General features: G+C 45.7%; 1 protein-coding gene across 2 annotated transcripts in view; it reads right to left on the reverse strand.

Annotated features, from left to right (window-relative positions):
• The window catches only part of MTMR10 (myotubularin related protein 10), a 1193387-nt gene that overhangs the window by 796200 nt on the left and 375467 nt on the right, over nucleotides 1–21720 (reverse strand). For both annotated transcript variants that reach the window (XM_044078705.1, XM_044078706.1), the window contains exon 4: nucleotides 21525–21597. In XM_044078705.1, coding sequence (XP_043934640.1) covers nucleotides 21525–21597 — 73 coding nt within the window. The remainder of the gene's footprint in view (nucleotides 1–21524; nucleotides 21598–21720) is intronic.

Here is a 21720-nt window from a genome sequence, read left to right on the forward strand (position 1 = left end):
CTCTCCGGTCCAGCTGGTGAATCTGGGAATCTTGAGGCAATGTTACAACTGCCTCATGTACACAGACAACCCTCTCCTCCTCCCAACAAATTCCAACATGTGAGAGATGCAACCATATAGCCAAACTGGAGGCTAAGCTCTCTCAACTCAGTACTGGCATAACCAGTCAGGAGGAGAAGGAAACCACACTCACTACAATTCCAGTCTCACATAGACCTACCACGACAGCAAACCAAACACATAATCACACAAATCATACTTGGAGGCTCTAAATAAAGATCTGCTGAAGCAGCAGAGACCTCCAAAGCAGACACCCAAGCAGCCGCTACCCCAAAACAAAACACGTGCAACACATATCTCACAAAGCCAGTGTGTCAAACAGTCACAGCCCTTAAGACTAAACAACATACCTGATACACTTGTAAACGGTGACTATCGCCAGGCACACTGACGTCCCTCTCACCAGGCTGAACAAGGAGAGGGTCACGGTGAGCAGCCTGTCGGGCGCTAGGATCCGCCACATAACACAAGCACTCAGGTCACTCCAAGGCAAGTACAAATATGACTCAGTCATTGTCCATGCTGGTGTGAATGACCTGAGATGCACCTCCCTGGACTACATGAAAAGAGACATAAAGGAGCTCTCTGAGCATGTAGCCCAGGCCGGTATGACCCTGACCTTGAGTAGCATCTTACCCTCACCAAGAATGATGCCACAATATGAAGACAAGATGATCAATTTCAACAATTGGCTTAAGTACTGGTGTCATTCAAAGGGGATCCAATGCCTGTCAGCTTGGGATGATATGCTCGACAAGCCACGATGCTTCGCTAGGGATGGCTTGCACCTGTCACCCCTGGGCTTTTGGATATTGGCAAAGGCTCTTGCTACCCCATAGTGCCTTTTTAGGCAAGGCTCAAAAGACAAACCCACCTCCATAGGTATCACAAGGGATAAGAAACTAAGAGTAATGCTACTCAACGCCAGAAGTCTAAACCTCAAGATGCACGCTCAAACTCTCCTTAGCATGGAGAACATCGATATCTGTGCAGTAACAGAAACCTGGTTCAGGGCTCCCGAGAGCACCCCAGCACTACCAGGTTATACCTCATACCATTCTTTTCGCCCCAAAACTTGCACCAAACCACAAACGGCGGGGGAGTATCGATATTCATCAAAGATACCCACACCTCCAGGTTGGTGGCAAAGCACGAAGCATCAGAGACTATCCATGTGCAACTAACAGTGGGTAAAACTGCCTTCCAGTTTATAGCCTGCTACAGACCACCAAACCCAGGAACCCCACTCGGCCTTCCTGAGAACACTGGAAAATATGAAGGTCTCTCCAAACACCATTATACTGGGTGACTTCAACTACCCAAACATAGACTGGGAGCATTACTCTAGCTCCAACACCCTAGCCCAAAGGTTCCTAGAATTTATAAACTCAAATGCTATGGAACAACTTGTTACCACTCCCACAAGAGGGGAAAACGTACTGGACCTGATCATCACCAACATGGGGACTCTATGCTCCAGACCAGAAGTGTATCCCTCACTGGTAAGTTCAGACCATAAACTAATCTCACTGAATATTCACATCCCGGCCCCACCCCTTGCCAGAAAACCACAGTGAAAAAATCTCTAAAGCAAATTTCACACTCCTGAAAACAGAGGTGGAATCCTTCAAAGTCCCGCCAGGCCTGTGTAAAATACGGCCCAGACCGCAGAATCCTTTATAAACGCATTCTATGAACACCTTCAGGAATGCATGGATCATGCGATCCCAAATAAAACCAAGACCCAATCCTCCAAAGGCAGACGCCCTGTCTGGTGGACCCCAGCCATAAACAAACTATACAATAGAAGGAGGAAGCTACTAAATGATAGAGCAAAATCCCAAAAAGGGAAGGCATCACTGATCAGTATTAGCAAAAACTACGGGCACACATAAAATTGTCTAAGGCCAGCTTCAAGAGAAAAATTGCACAGGACACTAAGGATAATCACAAGGCTTTCTTTAGTTATGTTAGGAACCTGGGTGGTAATTCCCAGATATATTCTCAGAATTAGTCCAAAATGACAAAAAATACACCGAACCCACAGACATTGCCAACATCCTAGCTGACAGGTTCAGCAAACTCCCTCCCCACCAAAAGGGCAAATATCTATCCCAGCAGAGTGCTGCCCCCTGACATCTCAGATGCTCAGGTAAGAGCCACCTCTCCAAAGCAAAAACACAGCATCAATGGGACCAGATGGTGTCCCGGCTGCATCCTACATGAACTCCAAGAAGAGCTAAACCCAAACATAAAACTACTGTTCAATCTCAGCCTTACTACAGGATATGTGCCCAAAGAGTGGCGTACAGCAACAGTGGTCCCTCTCCATAAAGGTGGTGCCTCAACGGATCCTGGAAACTATCGCCCCATAAGCCTGACTAGCTTGGTCTGCAAAGCTATGGAAAGGATCATCATGGACCTCATAAATAAAGATATTGGGGACCTACAGACACTGGATCCTACCCAGTTTGGCTTTAAGGGCAGATCCTGCCTCTTAAACCTGGTTGATTTCTTTGAAACAGGTCACCAAGGCCATTGACGAGGGGAAGGTGGTCCACACAGCCTACCTGGACCTCGCAAAAGCCTTCGATACAATACCCCACTCGGGCATTATAGATAAGCTCACCAGCTTAAATATAAACCCCTATGCCACTAGATGGATTGCAAACTGGCTCAAGGACAGAACCCACATGGTTAGAATTGCTGGAGCCATGTCAGACTCCAAACCAGTTACAAGTGGTGTCCCACAAGGCTCAGTCCTGGGACCTCTCTTGTTCGGTATATATTTCTCGGAGGTACAGGCCAACACGGAAGGACTGTGGCTGACCAAGTTCGCAGATGACTGTAAACTGGGCGCCATAATCGACTCTTCAGCTGACACAAGCATCCTCCAAAAGGGCCTCATAGAAACAGACAACTGGTGCCAGAGCCATGGCCTCAAGCTAAATGCCAAAAGTTTATAGTCATCCCTTTGGCAAAACAAAGTGCCCACAAATCACCACATAGGTGGTAATCCATTAAGTACAGAAGAAGTAATTAGGGACCTGGGGACCCAAGTTGATAGCAATCTCTCATTTGACAACCACGTGGCCACAGTGGTTAGAAAAACATTTTATATAGCCCACCTAATCATGAAGGGATTCACATCTAGATCAGGGAGGTCATCGTGCCTCTTTACTCATCCCTCATCAGGCCCATAATTGAGTACAATGCCCCTTTGGGATGTACCTTACCAGACACCTGCAGCAACTGGAAAGACCCCAAAAGTACCTCACCAATAGGATCAAAGGGCTCAAACAGATGCCATATGCTGCCCGGTTAAAGAAACTCCAGCTCTACTCAGTGGCATACCGCCTATTCAGAGGTGATCTGTGCCTGACGATAAAGCCATGTCCAACCCGAATTAATAGACATGCTGCACCTTAGAAAATCCAAATCCCATCGAGCTACGCGCCGAGAGACTTGAACCTCAGCACTGAAATAAATAGGACATGCTGGAGGGACAGATTCATAACCCAGAAGGCTCCCTTCACTCTGGAATAAAATCCCAGTCCAGGTTAGGCAGAGTCCCTCATTGACTCTCTTCAAGAGGAATCTTGATGAGTGGATGGGAGATCGTAGGTTTACCCTGGGTATCACTTCTGTGTCACTGTTAGACAGAGGCACAGTATACTAACCTCGAAAAAGGGCATAGCAAAATAAATTTAAAATGGGTGGCGAAAGCCAAACACATTCTGGCTAGGCTTATAAATGCCCTAGGGCAGATAGCCTAGTATGAACCTATGAACCTATGAATACCCTTGGGCCACAGAAAAACCAAAGGGCAAAACAGAGAACGTAAAATGAGAGGAAGAACCAGAAATATAAAAACTTCTAAAAGAGGGTGAATGGGAATATGAACATAGATATCCCTTTATGTCTAAGGAGACCAGAAAAGCCTGTGGAAGTAGGACAGGACAGTGTGTCTGAAGGGTAAACATCAGGAAAAAATGAATTTTTAGAATGGTTGAGAAAGAAGAGGTCTAGTATAGGTCTCCATGACCCCCTCTTTTTTGGGAATCAGAGACATTCTGGAGTAAAACCCTGTTCCTCACTGGGATTCTGAAAGGGGTTGGATGGTTCCTTGATCCAATGGATCCTGCAGAACCACAGCAAAGTGATGAGGCTGACAAAGACCTAAGAAGGAGGAAGGGATTTCCATAACATAAAATAATGGTGATAACAGAAAGTACCCAAGAATCTGAAGTAATCTGCTGTCAGACAGGGAGAGAGAGAGAGAAAATGCCTGAGACAGGGTAACCTAGCTGACGGGAGGGGAAAAATGTCAGATGGGAGGTAGATTGCCCTGAAAAGGGAGCTTTTGAGCCTTAGAAGTCTGGGTGGGTTTATCAGAAAACATTCACCTAGGAACTTTCTTCCCTTTAAAGGCTGACAAGGTTTCCTACAAACAAAGACAGACTTGAAAGGATAGTTACTCTGAAATTTGGGGTTACGAGAAATAAGAAGTTATGTACTCACCATAACGTTCCATCTGAGTAGGTAAACTTAATTTCTCTGCAACCTGTGGGATATGGATCCGATCTCGGATCCGAGCCGGCAACTTTACAAAGCTTAGATCCGAGCTCCTAGATCCTCCCCTTACCCATAATCCCCTGCCAACCCTGACTGACCTCAGATCAAGTTTGCCCGCAAGCACTATAGTAGATAACTAACTACATTATCAGAAATGGTACATCACTATATGTCATGAAACACATCTGAAGGTCAGGGGGACGGAGGGGGGGAACGGTTGCAAACAAATTAAGTTTACCTACTCAGATGGAACGTTATGGTGAGTACATAACTTCTTAATCTGAAGTAGTTAACTTCATTTCGTCTGCAACCTGTGGGACAGAGTCCCCAGCTACATAAACCTTGGGCGGCCTTCATGGAAGGATATTCCGGAGCACTGCAGAGCCAAAAGAAGTTCTCCCTCTGGAGATAATGTCCAATTTATAATGATTAATGAAGGTATGAGATGAGGCCCAAGTGGCTGCTGAACAGATATCATCCAAGGAAACCCTGGATTTAAAGGCGGCAGATGTAGCCATAGCCCTAGTTGAGTGGGCACGAACTCCTTGAGGTGCGGGCCTGCCGGAATTTTGATACGCTGTGATGATACACTGTAAAATCCATTTCGATAAGGAAACTTTCGAGACTGGTTTACCTAGATTACATATGGCAAAGGAGACGAACAGCTGGTCGGGTTGTCTATGACCAGATGTTCTATGAATGTAAAATCTAAGTTGTCTATGTACGTCCAAAGAATGTAATCTGTACTCCCCTTTGTTCTGGTAGTTAGGAAAGAAGACCGGCAAATTGATAGATTGGTTAATATTAGATTCAGAAACTACCTTCTGGAGGAAGGAGGGATTGGTCCTAAGGTAAACCCTATCCTTGTGAAAGGCTAAGTATGGGGGTTTGACAGAAAGAGCTTGTAATTCAGACACTCTCCTGGCTGAAGTAATAGCCACTAGAAAGGCTGTTTTCCAAGACAAATATTTGAGGTCTACTGAAGCCGCCGGTTCGAAGGGAGGGGCCGTCAAGACTTGTAATACCAAGGTCAAATCCCATGGAGGTACCACTTCCTTTATTGGAGGCCTAAGTAGAAAGGTGCCCTTTAGGAACGTTTTGCACAATTTTGTAGTAATCAAAGGACCTATTTCAGTACCTACGTGATAATGAGAGATAGCTGCTAACTGAACCTTAACCATAGAACAGCTAGCTCCGCCATTAAAAAGACCTGAAAGAAAATCCAGCACCGCAGGCAAGGGGGCTGTAAAAGGATCCAAATTATGGCGTTCCGCCTAGATAGAGAAATGCTTCTATTTACTACCATAGACCTGCCTAGTAGAGGGCTTGTGCGCTGCTACTAGGATAGTTTTAACTGGAGATGAGATACCGGGAGTCCTAGCTACAAGTGGAACTGGAGCAGCCAAGCTGTAAGCTTGAGGCTGACCAGGTCGGGAAGTGGGAGCCCCAGGGGGTGGGAAATTAGATACAGAAGGGGATCTAGAATCCAGGGCAGATTCAGTCGATGAGACCAGAGGTAAGAGAACCAAGCTTGGCGAGGCCAGAATGGGGCAATGAGGATCATCCTGCTCCCCAACCGACTGGCTTTCTGAAGGAGTTTCAGCATGAGGGGAAGAGGAGGGTAGGCATAGAAAAGACCGGGTGGCCAAGCATGCACCAAGGCGTCCCTCGGGGCTTCCCCGGCAGGGGGAATGAGAGGGAGATGCGAAGAGATCGCAACAGGGCTGCCCCCAAACGGCAAAAATTCGACTTGCTACTTGAGGAACCACTCATAAGGCGAAAGGATGGTGCGACTCAGTCTGTCCGCCAGGATGTTGGTCTGTCCCGGAATGTGCGTTGCAATGAGAAAGCGGTTGGTGGAGATCGCCCATTCCCACACTCTCATGACTTCTCGACAGAGTGGGTAAGACCTGGCTCCCCCTTGTTTGTTGATGTACCATACCACAGACATACTGTCTGTCTGGATTGCAATTGTTCCTGCAGGCAGAAGGCTCTGAAGTGCTTGCAACGACAACAGCACTGCCCTCATCTCTAGAACATTTATGTGCAATAAGGTGTCCGAATCGTTCCACGTGCCTTGACCGTCCTGCCCGAATAATGCCCCCCCCCAAGACGAGAGGCGTCCGTGGTCACCGTGGCGAGGGGGGGAAGTCGTGGCAAAGGGGCGTTCCGCCTGGAGGTCCAGCTATTGAAGCCACCAAACGAGAGCCCTCTTGCAGGCTCTGCTGAGAGAAATGGGGTGACTCAAGGGGTACAGATAAAGGGACCACTGGACTTGCAGAGTCCACTGTAAAATCCTCATGTTCAGACGCGCCATGGGAAGAAGGTTTATTGCGGATGCCATGGACCCCAGGGCCCTCAGAACCAATCCCGCCGGAGGTTTCGAAGATTGAAAGATGGCCCGCACATGTGCCCTCAATGTGTGCAACCGGTCGGGAGTTAGAAAGACTAGTTGCCTGTTGGTGTCCAGTCTGGCCCCGATAAAATCTATCACCTGAGTCAGGGTGAGAGAGGACTTGTCTGAGTTTATAGTGATCCCTAGTTGCGGAGCAAGGTTGAGGAAGTAGTCCCTGGCTAAGCATAGTAGATGCCTTGTCGGAGCAGTGAGGAGCCAGTCGTCCAGGTATGGGAAAACCTGCATTCCCTGGAGTCTCAGGTGGGCCGCTATCACTGCTAATACCTTGCTGAACACCCTGGGGGCTGAGGTGAGACCAAAGGGAAGGACCCTGAAATGATAATGACTGGCTCCCAGCCGGAAGTGGAGAAACCTCCTGGATCACACGTCCATCAATATGTGGTAGTACGCATCCTTGAGGTCTATCGAGCACATCCAGTCGTTCTCCCGCAAGAGGGGGAGAATAGATTGAAGAGTGACCATCTGGAACTTTTCTTTGGTTACTGACAGATTTAGTAGGGAAAGATCGAGGATGGGCCTTAGGTCCCCCATCTTTTTTGGCACCGAAAAGAACCTGGAGTAGTAACCCGATCTGGACTGCTCTGGGGGGACGTGCTGGATAGCTCCTTTTTCTAAAAGCTGCCGAATTTCTGCAGCTGCAGCCTCCCTCTGATTGGATGGAACATTGGGGAGGTGTTCGGGGGTGTAGGGAATGTAAGAAAGGGGAATTCTGTATCCTCTGGATAAGAAACGAAGCACCCAGCGGTCTGTTGTAATGGACTCCCAAGCTGCCAGGTGCCTCGAGAACCGCCCCCGGACTGCCTCCAGAGTGGAGCACTCGGGCAACCCTTCAGGGTTGCTGCGTGGGCAGATCAGAGAAGGTTTCTCTGGACCCAACGTTCTTCGGGCCCCCTCTGACTCTAGGGTGGTGTCCACCCTGTCCTCCTCTGCCGCGGAAGGACTGGGAGTCTGGAGCGGACTGGGACTGTTACGACTTTTGGAACCACATCTTCTTCTGTCCCTTTTGGTTCCTGGAGGACCACCTCTGGGGAGCAGAGAAGCGGACTCTGACGGCAGACGTCTTCCCGTCCTTTTCGCTCTGGACTAAAGTCTCGCGAACTGTCTTGCCAAATAAGGCAGAACCATCGTAGGGGGCATTCAAAAAGGACGCCTTGAAGGGTTCTGCGAAATCACAATGTCGGAGCCAAGCCTGACTCCTCATAACTAGGCCCGCTCCGCTGGCTCTAGCGGCTCCCTCTGTAGCGTGGGATACAAGCCGCATAGAGGTGTTGGATATAGACCTAAGAGTGGCCATGCGAGTGGAGTACAACTGTTTGTCCTCCGCCGACATGGACTCTGGGGGTGATGTAGCGTACTCTTTAATAAGGTCTCGCTGCTGCCGTATGAGACGTGCCATGTAGTTCAGGGACCTTACAGCTAAGGTCACTGAACTAAAGACCCGCTTCCCAAGATGGTCCATCGAGCGAGACTCCTTGCTCGGGGGATGGACTGAGGGACTCTCTTGGGCTAACTCCCTCTTGGTGGCTGCCGCCACCAACATGGCATCTATGGGGGGTCCCTTGCTCCAACGGGACTTCTCAGTGGGGGGGGGGGCTTAGAATTCTGTCTGGACATTTGGGGACTGGCTCCACAGTGTCTGGCTCCTTCCATGCCCTAGTGGTAATAAGGTCCACAAAGGGGTCGGCCGGAGGGGACACGCAAGAGGTAGATGGGCCTGCTTCGAATGCCTCCAGGAACACAGATTCGTCCGAGGAAGCCTTGGGGGCGGACCACCCCCCCTTATCCTAAGCATTTCCATGATGTCTCCAAATGAGACATCCTCTGGGGGTGACCTTGGGGAGCCTTCCCCCTCATCCAAATCCGTGTCTTCTGTCAAGGACTCGGGGGAGTCCACGTGCCTCCTCTTGCACTTTCGCTTGTGAGGAACATCCTCGGGGGGGCTGTCTGAGGATGTCTCACCAGCCACATCTTGTTCCAGGGGAACGACCTGAGACGTCAAAGCAGGCTGTCCCTGTGGCCAGGTGATGGAAGCCTGACCCAACCAAGAGGGAGTGCGGGATGGAACCGAAGCAAGGACTGGGGGCCTGGATGCACTCAACAGAGCCCTCTCCACCACACTGAAGGCCGAGGGAGAGCCGCTCTCTCTCGGATCAGAGAGCAGACCCTCGCCCGGATCCGATGGATGGATCGGAACCGGCGCCAAGAGCATCGGATCCGAAGGACCAGTGTGCTCCAACCTGGACGGAGCCGAAGGCACACAGACCCCCTCGGATCCGAAGCTCAGACCACGGCTCCGAGAGCTCGGATCCGACAGACTCAAGGAAGAATCTGAGCTGAAGTACCCGATACTGTCGGCGCAGACCCACCCCCGGCTCCAACGCTGCCTGGCTCCGAGCGCTCCGAACCCGGGAAGTGGGTCGGAGAAGGAGCTATCGGAGCAAAGAAGGGTGCTGAGCACCCCCCCCTGAGGGGGGGGGGGGGGCAGGGCACTCCCATCTGCAGCTGGGCCTGGATGAACCTTCACATCATCTGGTCCAAATCTGCATCCGAAAGGCTACGGGTGGATCTCGACGAGGCCACCGAGGCTGGCCGGGAGTGCCACCTCGATAACCTCGATGGAGATCTGGTCTCATCCTCCTCAGGTCCCGGTGAGAAGCATGGAGACCGAAGCCGAGAAGGAGGAGACCTACAAGCCCTGGAGAGAGAAGCCCGCTTAGCCGGGAGGGCCGAAGCGGAGGCCTCGGCCCGCCGCTTGTGGTGCTTCTCCCTCTTTTCTTTCCTGGTCTCCCTCTCCTCTGGCGCAGAAGCGGGAGTTTGAGTCCCGGCCGGGGGGAGAGAGGCAGGAGTGGCCGCCACCGAAGCCTGGGAGGAGGCCACAGAAGCACCGGAGGCTGAAGCCGAATCCGGGGGCAAGAGTCCCGCTAGGATCAGCTTCGACCTCTGGTCCTTCAGTGCCCTGGGGTTGAACGCCACGCAGATAGAACACCCAGAGGAGAGGTGTTCAACCCCAAGGCACTGGACATACCGAGTGTGGCCATCCGCTGGGGAGAGCTTATGGCCACACTCAGTGCACTTAGAAAATATCGGTTTTGGGGCCTCAGACATATTAAACTAAAAGCAAAACTCAGTAGGCCCCAAACACACTAAACACACACACAGACTACGACCAGCGAGGTATGGGAGGATTTGAGAATGAGAGGCTACCTGTGAGGTGGAAAAGGTCTGACAAGACAACATAACTGGTCATATGGGTCGGTTAAGACTACATATGGCACATCATGAACCTAGTATCCCCCAAAGGACAACTGCTCAAAGGGAAAATCAGGACTCAAGGAATCCTCTTCATCTGACCTATAGTCTATGGGTGAAGTGATTTGAGAGAAATAGGCCAAGGATTCAACTCCTGAATCCAGCTTCCCATCCAAGGAATCAGATTCTCTTGTCCTTTTGGCAGGAGTAAAGGACCAGACAAGCAGGAACAGATAATCCCTTGGGGGGGGGGGGGGGGGGGGTTCAAGGCCATCAGGGCACTGAACAAACCTTGGGTAAAAGTTATGTCATTCCCTCTAAGTATCATTAGCAATGGGAGGAATATGCTTAGTTTTCTGCTTCTTTTTAATGGGATGTCAGCTTTGACAAACCTATGGGGCCCACAGCCATGCCTAGACTATAGAGTACTGGGAACTGTTTCTCTAACAAGAATATGGGGAACCACTCTTGGGCCCTTTGAAAATGATCAGCTGTTTCCTCCCTCAGCGCTTGTGGTGGATATTTACACAGCCTCAGAGAACATCGAGAAGCCAGTTCCATGCATGGTACCCTGGGTCAAAAGCTTAAGACACTGTTTCACAAGGACGGTAGGCAAAGACAACAGGCGGCTCAAAGAGTTTTCAGAACAAAAACCTGACACCGGGTATGATTTTGAGAAGCACCTAGGCAGGACAAACATTTCTCATGACAATCTTTATGGGGAATCTGCCTCCTACATTGACATTTTCGCTTCCTGGATGAAATGGACTCTAAGCACACAAAGAGAAGGAAAGAAGGAACCCCACTGAGGCACTTATCTGTAAATGTCTTGGTAACAACCAGCTCAGCGAATAGTACTCAGACCCATGCGCAATCGTGGCTTTCAGACTGGTGGCAAACAAGTTCCGAGTATTGAGCATGTGTATGTCACCTTTATGCCCTGTGCCTGCATGAGGAGCATATGCCTGATGTATGATGCTGGAAAGATATAAAGTCTTTGGCCAGGCACTGAGTTATTGGCAGGAGATCTCATGTGTGATGAATACTTCAACAGTGATAGAAAAAGGACAACTGTTTTGCCTGTTAAACTTGTTTCAGCTTGTTCACAATTCACCTCCTTAAAAAAATTCATATAAACCTTTTGAAAAACCCTCAAGAAATGAAGCATGGGTAAAGGTATATATAAATATATCAAGTTATACTAAACCAAATTCTTGGTTTGAATTTCTAATAACAATAGAACACGTTTGCCATTTTTACCTGGCATTTCTTTGTCCTAAAATATAAACTTGACGTTTTGATTGTCTACTGGGTTTCTGTTTCTACACTGTGCCATACCAGGACTGGGTACATTGTTTTATTTCTTATTTTATCAATCTTCTGACACGGTTTACAAGTTTTGTAGTATCTTCTCAAGTATTTCAGTATCCAGTCAATATTTTGCATATAAGCCTCCTTTTTGTATATTGTTATGTCCAAATGACCTTAAAAAGGAATAGGATGAGTTGTGGGAGGGCCTTGGGACCTTTTCCCTTTAGCCTCCTTTTAGGAGTTAACTTTCTGTACAATAGCCTCTTGGTTCGAATATACAGACTCCCTTTTGCCTTTAAAGATTATGCGCTCCACTGATGACCTTCCTCCAGTTTTGCAGACTGTAAGCTGACAGTCATTCCTGTTGCTACTCTGTAATCCTTTCCCATATAAGAGAAGATTAAAGTAAGTGTAGCATTTTATAACAACTGTGTATCTCAGATGCAGGTTTACTGCTACCAACCATTTTTTTTCTCTGAAGAACCTGTTTCCACAGAAAGTCCAGTACCTTCTAAAAGTTGTGGCTTAGATTTAGGTCCCCTGACCACTCCAAGAAACAGCCACAGCACCTGTTTCAACTGGGGATGAAGGCACTGGCTGGATTTCCCTGCTTCCTTGACCGTCTCCATACCTGGTTACATAAACCTGCATGTACAAGTTATTCAATCAAAATCATACATTTGCCAGTATATCATCAAACACAGCCACATTCTCATCTCCTTCCTCTTCTTTCCAGTCTGAATATACTTTGGCTGACAGCACCTGAAAAGATGCTCCTAGCATGGACCTAACTGGAAAGGACTGCCAGGGCAAATAATTTTCCTCTCAACAACTATGCAGACATAATAACAGTTACGTCTGACTGATGCAGCATCACTCTCTCTTAGCAATTTCATCTTAACCCTCTACCAGCATACACTACAGGCCTTTGAGACAATCTGGAGCATCAGCAGTTTCAAGACAATCCACCAGTGTCATGATGCTACCTTTGTTAGCTCCCTCACATGGTCTTTGTTACCCACCCATTCATTGAGAACATCTGGAATGTATATGCCCCAGAAGATTACAATGGACATATTTACACAAGACCTTGATGGGCACTTGTATGACTTTCCCTTTGCTTATAACACCCACTAAAGCTTTGGACTTCTCCCATTAGTTCCTCTATACACATGTAGTTTTGGTATCCTCCATTTGTACACCGGTGTCCAAGTGACTAGGTAAGAGGCCTCCCCTATGTACATTTAAACAGCAGTGTTACAGCCGGATTCTCATATGCAAGTAAAGTACTGAATCTCTGCTCCCCTACCAGTAGGTCTCTCAGCATTTCAAAAGTAGTAACCTGACATTAAATCACCCTTCTATTAAAGTACATCTCCAACACCATCTTCAAGTTTCCTCCTTTGTTCGCTAAACAATTTTTCCTATAAGCTTCAGCAGTAAGTTCAAAGCACTTTATCTAAATCGTTTCCATTTTATCACAATCTAGACAAAATGCATTGCTTATCCATGAGCTGAGTAATTAAAAATTTCACGCACTGCCCCTAATCAATTGTTGTGCTAACTACATACATGTACATATGCGCAAATAAAATAATCAAAGTTTTCCCCTCTTTATACTGAAAACAACTTAATACTGATCTTGACACCTAGGGCTGGGTTTCCTCCCTGAAATTCATTTACCTTTGACAGAAAGTTATCAGTTCTCTTTCGTGATGGCACTCTTTCTCTTTCCTGTGCATGACCAGTTCATGCTGACAGTTCCATTTCTCCTCTGCAGCTTCATGCTACTTAACTCTCTCACCTTCTCGGAGATGTATTCCACCTCTAGTCTTTATCAGTTCAATTTACACTTGAAGGTAATATCGTGGTAAAGAAAGTACAGTTGTGTACACTTACCATAAATGTAGATGTTCGAGTGTATTCACTGTTGCAGTCATTACATTTGGGTAATCTGCTGGCAGGTTGCCCTCAGTCGGCCTGAATTCCAAAGTCTTGGGTCCTGCATCAGTTGCTGTCTTCTCTTCCATGACGTCAGGTCGTCAGGGGTATAAAACATGCAGCCGACGCCATTTTCTTTAGTTTTTCTTGCCCTCGATGTCAGGTGCCCCATAAAAGGTAGCAATATTATATATATTTATATATATACATGCATCAATATAAACTTTACCTTCATCTACAAGCAAATACACCACATAGATTGTAGAAGATAGAGAAGGAAAGATAAACTGTAGAATGACAGGGGGATGGCAGGAGGGTAACCTGGACTGCAACAGTGAATACACTCGAACATCTACATTTATGGTAAGTGTACACAACTGTACTATGTTCTTCCTGTTTCACTGTTGCAGTCATTACATTTGGGTAGAATCCCAAAGCTATGGTTGAGAGGCTGGATCTAAACAGCATTAGGTGAGGCTATAAGGCCTTGCAGCACTGAAGTGGCAAAGCCTGCCCTGGACTTAGAGAGGCAAATGGTAATGCTTTGTAAAAGTGTGAACAGAACTCTAAGTAGCAGCCTCTAGAATGTCCCTGGTTGGTACTCCTCTGAGAAATGCTGCTGAAGTAGCTGCAGCTCTGGTGGAGTGAGACCTAACGCCCTTGGACAAAGGTTTGCCATGGTGTAAGTAGCAGAAACGGATGTAATGGCGTATCCACTTTGAAATTCTCTCCCCTTTGTTCTGTGGATATGGATAAAAAGTTGGCAGATGAATTGTTTGGTTAAGAGCCACACTGGAAATGACCTTAGGCATAAAAGTAGGATTTGTCCTGTCTGGGTAAAATATGATAAAAGGCTCTACAGCCATGAGGGCCTGTAGCTCTGAAACTCTTCTTGCTGAAGTAATTGCTAGTAGCAGAGCTGTCTTCCATTATAAGAACTTTATATCAGCGGTAGCAGCTTGTTCAAATGGAGGCAGGGTGAGCTTTTCCAACACATAATTGAGGTCCCATGCAGGTAATGGTGATCTTCTAGGAGGCCTTAAATATTTGGCTCCTCTAAGATACTGCTTTAGTAAAGGATGAGAAAAGATTGGTGGCTCTATATTGTAATCAGCCGAAATGGAAAAGGCATGGATTTTGATTGATGAGAAAGATGGGCCTTTGTCAAGCATCTCAGTTAAGTATTGTAATATCTGAAGAATATGTGGTTCTGCTGTATCAGTTCCTTGTGCTTGATTCCAAGCACAGAATCTCTTCCATTTGTCCGCATAAGATTTTCTAGTACTAGGCCTTCTGGCTTCCAAAATGGCATCCATCACAGCTTTACTGAGAGGTGTCGTTTGTATGATTACAGGATTAGCCATGCTGCCAGGTTCAGAGTCTGTAGTTGATTGTGCAGGATGCGATTGTTTTGCTGGGACAGTAGTTGTGGTTTTTGAGGCAAAGTCCAAGCTGAGTATTGAGACAAGTTCCTTAGGGTTGGGTAACAGTATTGGCGGGGCCAGTCCAGGGCAATTAATATCATCTTTGGCTTCTCTTGTATGACTTTTAGGAGGACCTTGGGTAGAAGAGGCAGAGGAAGAAAGGTGTAAACTGATAGGTTTTTCCAACTGAAGGACAGGGCGTCCACTTTCCATGCTTGTCTGTGATAATTCCTTGTGCAGAATCTTTTCAGTTGATAATTTTGAGGAGAGGCAAATAGCTCTATGTATGGGCTCCCCCATTTCTTTGTTATCATGCTGAAGACTTGTGGATTTAGTTTCCAAATCCACTCGTGAGGATCCATTAGGTTTCTGCTTAAATCGTCTGCCAGAGTGTTTTGTTTTTTCTGGCAGGAATTGAGCTTGAAGATGTATTTGGTAGGTCAAACTGTGTCCCACAGTGCCATGGCTAATCTGCAAAAAGGGTATGAATGTGTGCCCCCTTGCTTCTTTATATACCACATGACTGTGGTGTTGTCTGTCTTTATCAGTAGTTCTCTTGGATGAAGTAAGTCCTTGAAGGCTGTTAGGGCATTTTGAACAACTAGCATCTCTTTCTGGCTGATATGTAGATCATTTGATTTGGTGCCCATATGCCCTGAATGCATCTTCCTGCCATGTGGGCCCCCCAGGCATAATCTGATGCATCTGTTGTTAAGGTTTGGCTGGCAGGGGGTAGAGTGAAGGGTCGTCCCATGTTTTGGTGACAGGCCTTTGCCCACCATAGAAACTCCTGTTGCAGGCAGGGAATGAGAGGAATCATTGTTTCCAGACTGTGTGAATGTTGATTCCATAAACTTTTTAGGTACCACTGACGTTTTCTCATATGCAGTCTTGCATATGGAATTAGTAGGATGCAGGACACTATGAAGCCCAGAGTCTGCAGAATTGTTCTTGGAGAAGACTGGGTTTTTGTTGCCATCAGTTTGAAGTAAGTAGTCAGTTGCCTTTGTTTGTCTGGCATGAGGTAAGCCATCTGGGCAGTTGTATTCAAGCTTGCACCCAGGAATGTTATCTTTTGAGAGGGTACCAGTTGTGATTTCTTTTCATTTACTGTGTACCCTAGGCATGTTAGAAGCCTTTTCACAAATGCCAGGTGACGTGGAAGAGTGTCCTTGTTCTCTGCTTGAATGAGACAGTCCAAGTAAGGATATATTTGAATACTTCTTTGTCTGCAAAATGCAATTACTGGTGCCAGGCACTTTGTAAAGACCCTGGGCGCAGTAGATAAGCCAAAGGGCAGTGCAGAGAATTGGTAATGCATTAAGCCAGCCTTGAATCTGAGGTATCTTCTGCGTGACTGTCTTACTGGGACATACAGGTATGCCTGTTTTAGGTCAAAAGTCACCAGCCAAGCATTCTTACCCAGCATGGGAAGAAGCTGCTACAAAGTGAGCATTTGAATTTTGGAATGTCCAGGTATGTGTTCAAAATCGATAAATCCAGTATTGGCCGCCAGGCCTTGTCCTTTCTGGGCACCAAGAACAGTCAAGTAAAAACCTTGTCCTTCTTCCCGTTCTGGTACTGTCTAAATGGCCCCCATATCCATGAGGGACGTAACCCGTTTCTATGCCTCTGCCCATTAACTTTTTGGCAGATCTGGCCAACCATTTTTCATTGGCAGAGTGTGGAAATGTAATCTGTATCCCTGTGATACGATGTTTAGTACCCACTTGTCCTGGGTTATTAACTGCCAATTTTGAGCAAAAAGTGCTAATTTTCCCCCTATGGGTGCTGCCAAAAGATAAGTGCTTGGTGTAGGCAGAGAGAAGTCATTGGGATTGCTTTCTGTAGGTTTGCGCTTTATCTCCTCCAGATTTGGAGGTGGATGCACCCCATTGCTTTGACCTGTATGAGTCTTGAGCCTGGTACCTGGAACCCTTAGGGCATCTGGATTTGCCCCTTTGAGCTCTGTCTGACACAGGAAAGGACCAGTTTTTTGTAGGCCAGTGTCTACTGAATCTTGGTGGCTGCACTTGTAAGAAATCTTTAACAGTTTGCATAGACTTAGCTTTGTCTTCCATTTTCTTTAAAACCTCTTCTGCCTTAATACCAAACAGAGAATCATGCTGTAAAGGTGCACCTAGCAATTTAGCTTTAACATGATCAGGCAAATTGTGTTTCTTTAACCAGGCATGCCTCCTAATCACAGATCCAGTAACTGCAGCCCTGCAGGAAGCTTCTAAAGAATCAAAACCACATTGCAAAGTATGCTTTCCAACTTGTTCAGCTGCATGCAATAATTTCTGCAATTCTTTATTTTATGCACATTCTGAAATCAACATCATTTTCTGTTTCAGCAATCCCATAACATGTTGTTGGACTTAAGCATATGAAATTGACAATTTAAGGCCCTGATTGCCATGGTTGCAGATGTATAAACCATTTTTCCCCATCTGTCCAGTGCCCTAGAATCTCTGTCAGAGGGGGTAGGGTTTTTTGCTGTTGAGGCCTTAACTCCATTTGGACCCTGTGAAATAGTTTCAGGATCAGCAGCAGGGTTTCTAAATAAAAATTTATGAGAGTCAGGGACTCTAATATCTGTCAGGCTTACTGGGAGCCAGAGGTAAGGAGTCAGGGGTCAAGCTTGACTCTGAAAACACATTATCCACAATGTCTAAAACAGGGGGAATGGCTAAAGGCTTGTGCTGAGGGAGAAGAAGAAAATCCCTGAGCCTCTTTTTTGATTCTGAGAAGTCTTGACTCTCCCAGTGAAAATGCTCCCTCAAAGTATGCAAGGTTTCTCCAAATGAATAATCCTCAGGAGGAGATGCAGATGGAATCGACTCCTCAGCATCAGAATCCTCATAGGGAGGTATAGATAATTCCTGATCAGAAGAGGAATCAGAAGAAATAGAAACCTGATCTGAAGATTCATAATCAGTGTCTTGCCTAGGCCTCTGGAGGGGGATGGGTACCCCGATCAAGGTAATAAGGTTTTCAGCCATTTTGATCATATGTTTTTTAGGCATAGAGGCCTGTGCACGTGGCTCATGCGTCAGTTTTTTAGGTTTAGAAGTTGCTTTTGTCTTTGGTTTTGCAGCTGTCGTCGGTTTGATGTACAAATGTTGAGGTCTGAATACACCCTCAGAAGCCGGTGCCAGCTCAGCGGCTCCAGACCCATCTGAGGGAGATACATCCGTTGGTCCAATACCTTGAGTATCTTGCGGCATGCCGGACTCCACATGGGTGCTGGTAGAGGTCTGCGACTTGAAGGTAGCGGGCATCAGTGGCTGCGAAGGCGGCTCACTGAGTACCGGCGAACCAGCGACTGGCTTAGGAGAAGCTTTGTCGGCGGTTTTGGATCTCGACTGCCTTTCTTTGTCCTTTTCTTTGCATTTTTTTATGTACTCCGGTAGTCGGATTGCTATCAGACGACATTTCTGGGGTAGTTAAATCTGTTTCCAAAATACTTGATGCAAAAAATATACCGACATTTAATAGTGCGCTGGTTAAATCTAACACAAAACCGACAGCCAAGCACATTGTGATCAGGGCCTAGGCAAGGAATACAGTATAAATGGAAATCCTTATGAGGTATTTGCTTCCCACAAGTAATGCAATTATTAACTTTTTCTGACATCAGCAAAAGGCAAGAAAAAAGTTTCCCCAAGAGGGCACTTAGCTTTAGTGAAGACTTTGGTTCTGAAACTCAAACTCGAATATTTCAGTAGTCAGGCAACTGGCACTTGCGAAATGCTTCTGCTTCGGGCACCACGCGGCATGAAAGACTAAAGAAAATGGCGTCGGCTGCATGTTTTATACCCCTGATGACCTGACATCATGGAAGAGAAGACAGCAACCGACGCAGGACCCAAGACTTTGGAATTCAGGCCGACTGAGGGCAACTTGCTAGCAGATTACCCAAATGTAATGACTGCAACAGTAAAACATGAAGAACATCTACTTTGGTGCATATTCTGCTTTTACAGCTAATACTATCCCCATCACTGGCTTCAGTCGACTGAATTTTAACTGCACTCAAGGTGACGTTTATCACATCATTGTCACACTGACAGGCTGGATTACTTTCAATCTGCATCTTTAGTTGTGAAAGTGACTTTTTTCCATTACTCCAAAGAGGTCATTCTGCCTGACTTCTTACTATGCTGACTAAAAAATAAAATAACTGCTTTGTAAGACATACTGTTGTATTTGTACCTTGTGGCTGCAAGACTACACGTTTTGAAGACAACTGTTTTGCAGGCTACAGGTTGTTTAATTTACAGTACCCCTCCCTTCTACCTACCAAAAATGTGTGATAAATGAGCAGTGGGCTCTCAATTCATGCATCTGCAGCAAACATAATATGCGAGAGTTGATGAGCCTTAAAGGCATAGAGTAAACCTGCACTGTTGCCTTGCGTAACACCTAGCATTTAACATACCCAACTACACTTTACATTATACAGCTGCAGATCTCCGCTTTAATTCTTGAAATAAAAGGATTTTATTAACTTTGGACTGAGTTTAAGTGCCTTACAGTGTAATCTTGCCATGAATAACTGAAAGTGTAAGATTCTTTTACACACACACAGACTTTTCTCCAGTCTAGTGTACTACCAGCCAAATTGCGTTGGCAAACCAAGAATAGAAATAATTTGAAGATAAGCCAGCTTCTGAATGGTAGCAACAGATAAATAACATTCTAAAAGGCAGATACTCACTGCTAGTTGTACCTATTCAAGGTGAGTCATTAATAAACAAATCACCAGACACAAGCATTTAAATTAAATTTCAAAATCAAGCCAACATTTGAATATCTGAATGGAAGGGGTTCAGGCACCTAGGCAGCGAGACATTTTCCTGTGGTACATTTGACTGGGGACACATGCCTGAAGTGACAGTCAGCTGCAGAGAAATATGGCTGTTTGCAAATTCCCTGTGGGCAAAGAAAAGAATGTGTGACATGCCCACAACTTCAAGAACCAAAGTCACAGGGAGAAAACAATGTCCATGTTCCCCAAAGGAACATGAGATAGCAGGCAATATGGCAGGCATCAGCAGCAGGCTGGCCAGAGGGTATGCCAGTGGCAGTACAAATGCAGTGCACAATGGGCAGTACCTTTATAATCGGTGTGTGTGGACCATTACCCCTTTTACATTCTCTAGGGAACATTACCTAAAATGCATACTGGAGCATACATGTGACTACAGTAGCCTGAAGGATTTCCTCCATGCTGGAGCACTCTTCCGCATGTTGTAGTTACATAAGTATGTACTCTACACTGAGCACAACACTCATTACTTCTTCTGCCTCCATGCATTTGGTTATTAAAGCTGTGAGCATGGCAGTATGTGCTTATCTTTGCCCACAGGGAATTTGCAAACAGCCATATTTCTCTGCAGCTGACTGTCACTTCAGCCATGTCCCCCCAGTCAGATGTACCACAGGGAAATGTCTCGCTGCCTAGGCGCCTGAACCCGAATGGTAGCAATAGCTTAAGAAGTATTACTCTAAAGGGCAGATGTTCACCACTAGATGTACCCATTCAAGATGTATGCCACTAAGCTAATATACACATCAGCCACACGCATTTAAATTGAATGATAAACTCATTTAAATGGAATAAACAAGAAGTATTACACAAAATAAATAAGAAAAAAGAAATATTCTTGCACAAAGTTAAAGGTTTTAAGAGACAGCAAATGCTTAACTACATTTAAATGAAAATATACTTTGCCCTGATTGTTTCTAGCTTTCACTATCAAAATATAATTTTGCAAAGTCCACACTGGCAATATAATAAAGGTAAGCTCTGTCCACTTGCATATGTTACAGCAGGAATTCACAGCAATTCAGTCTTCAAGGAGGTACTTGAATTTATTGTCTCGCTTTCCTCTTAAAGGAGAGGCAGACAGGATTTTCTGTGACTATAGTTTGTATTTTCAGAAAACACTAACTCCACAGTAATAATTCAGGGAGGAGTGGTGTCCCACCAAGTTACTGTACAAATAAAGCATCATAATGTGACAAACAACTTCCAAGCAGCATTGGTCTTTTGAGCACTGCAGGTTTTTGTCGAGTCAAGAAACACTGATGGCTTAATTTTCAAACTGCAACACTTCCCAAAGAAGCAAATGTAGGCTTTCACACATTTCTTTAGATAGTGCATGCTTAAGAAAAAAAGTGCAATGCTTATACTTTTCTTAATTCAGTACATTTGGTTTACCTTTCCTGTATAAAAGACCAGTTTCATTTTATGTTTGTTCCATTGTTTTTAGGAATATATTCAGTTAAAAATGAGAAAGAAAAACTACCAATCTTTTTGTATCTTACTACTCCCAAAAGAAAAAAAAGCACTACAGTAACCCTTTATTACTATTTAATGGAAGGCAGGTAGTGCAACTGTACATCTCTTTCAAATGTGCATATAATCAACTACACAATAAGGGAAAAAAATCTACTAAATGTAATTTTACTAAGGCAATTTTAGCAACTTATCACTGCTCCATACAACAAACTTAAGGCTGTGTTCTTTATTTACATACCTGTCACAAGTTGCTCTATACATGTAAGAGGGATATCATGTTCCCCAAGTAGAAAATTCTGTAAGTGGAACTTCTGCATTAAAAAAAACACTGCATTAGAAAACCAAGAATATCAAATTTCTTGGACAAAATGAAAGCCAAAAACACAAAGTTAACCTAATACAGTATTTTCCCAATAAATATTATGTCTCAAACT

Source organism: Protopterus annectens, chromosome 7.part1 (genome assembly GCF_019279795.1).
Source record: "Protopterus annectens isolate FY-2018-M chromosome 7.part1, PAN1.0, whole genome shotgun sequence".
Taxonomy (NCBI): domain Eukaryota; kingdom Metazoa; phylum Chordata; order Ceratodontiformes; family Protopteridae; genus Protopterus; species Protopterus annectens.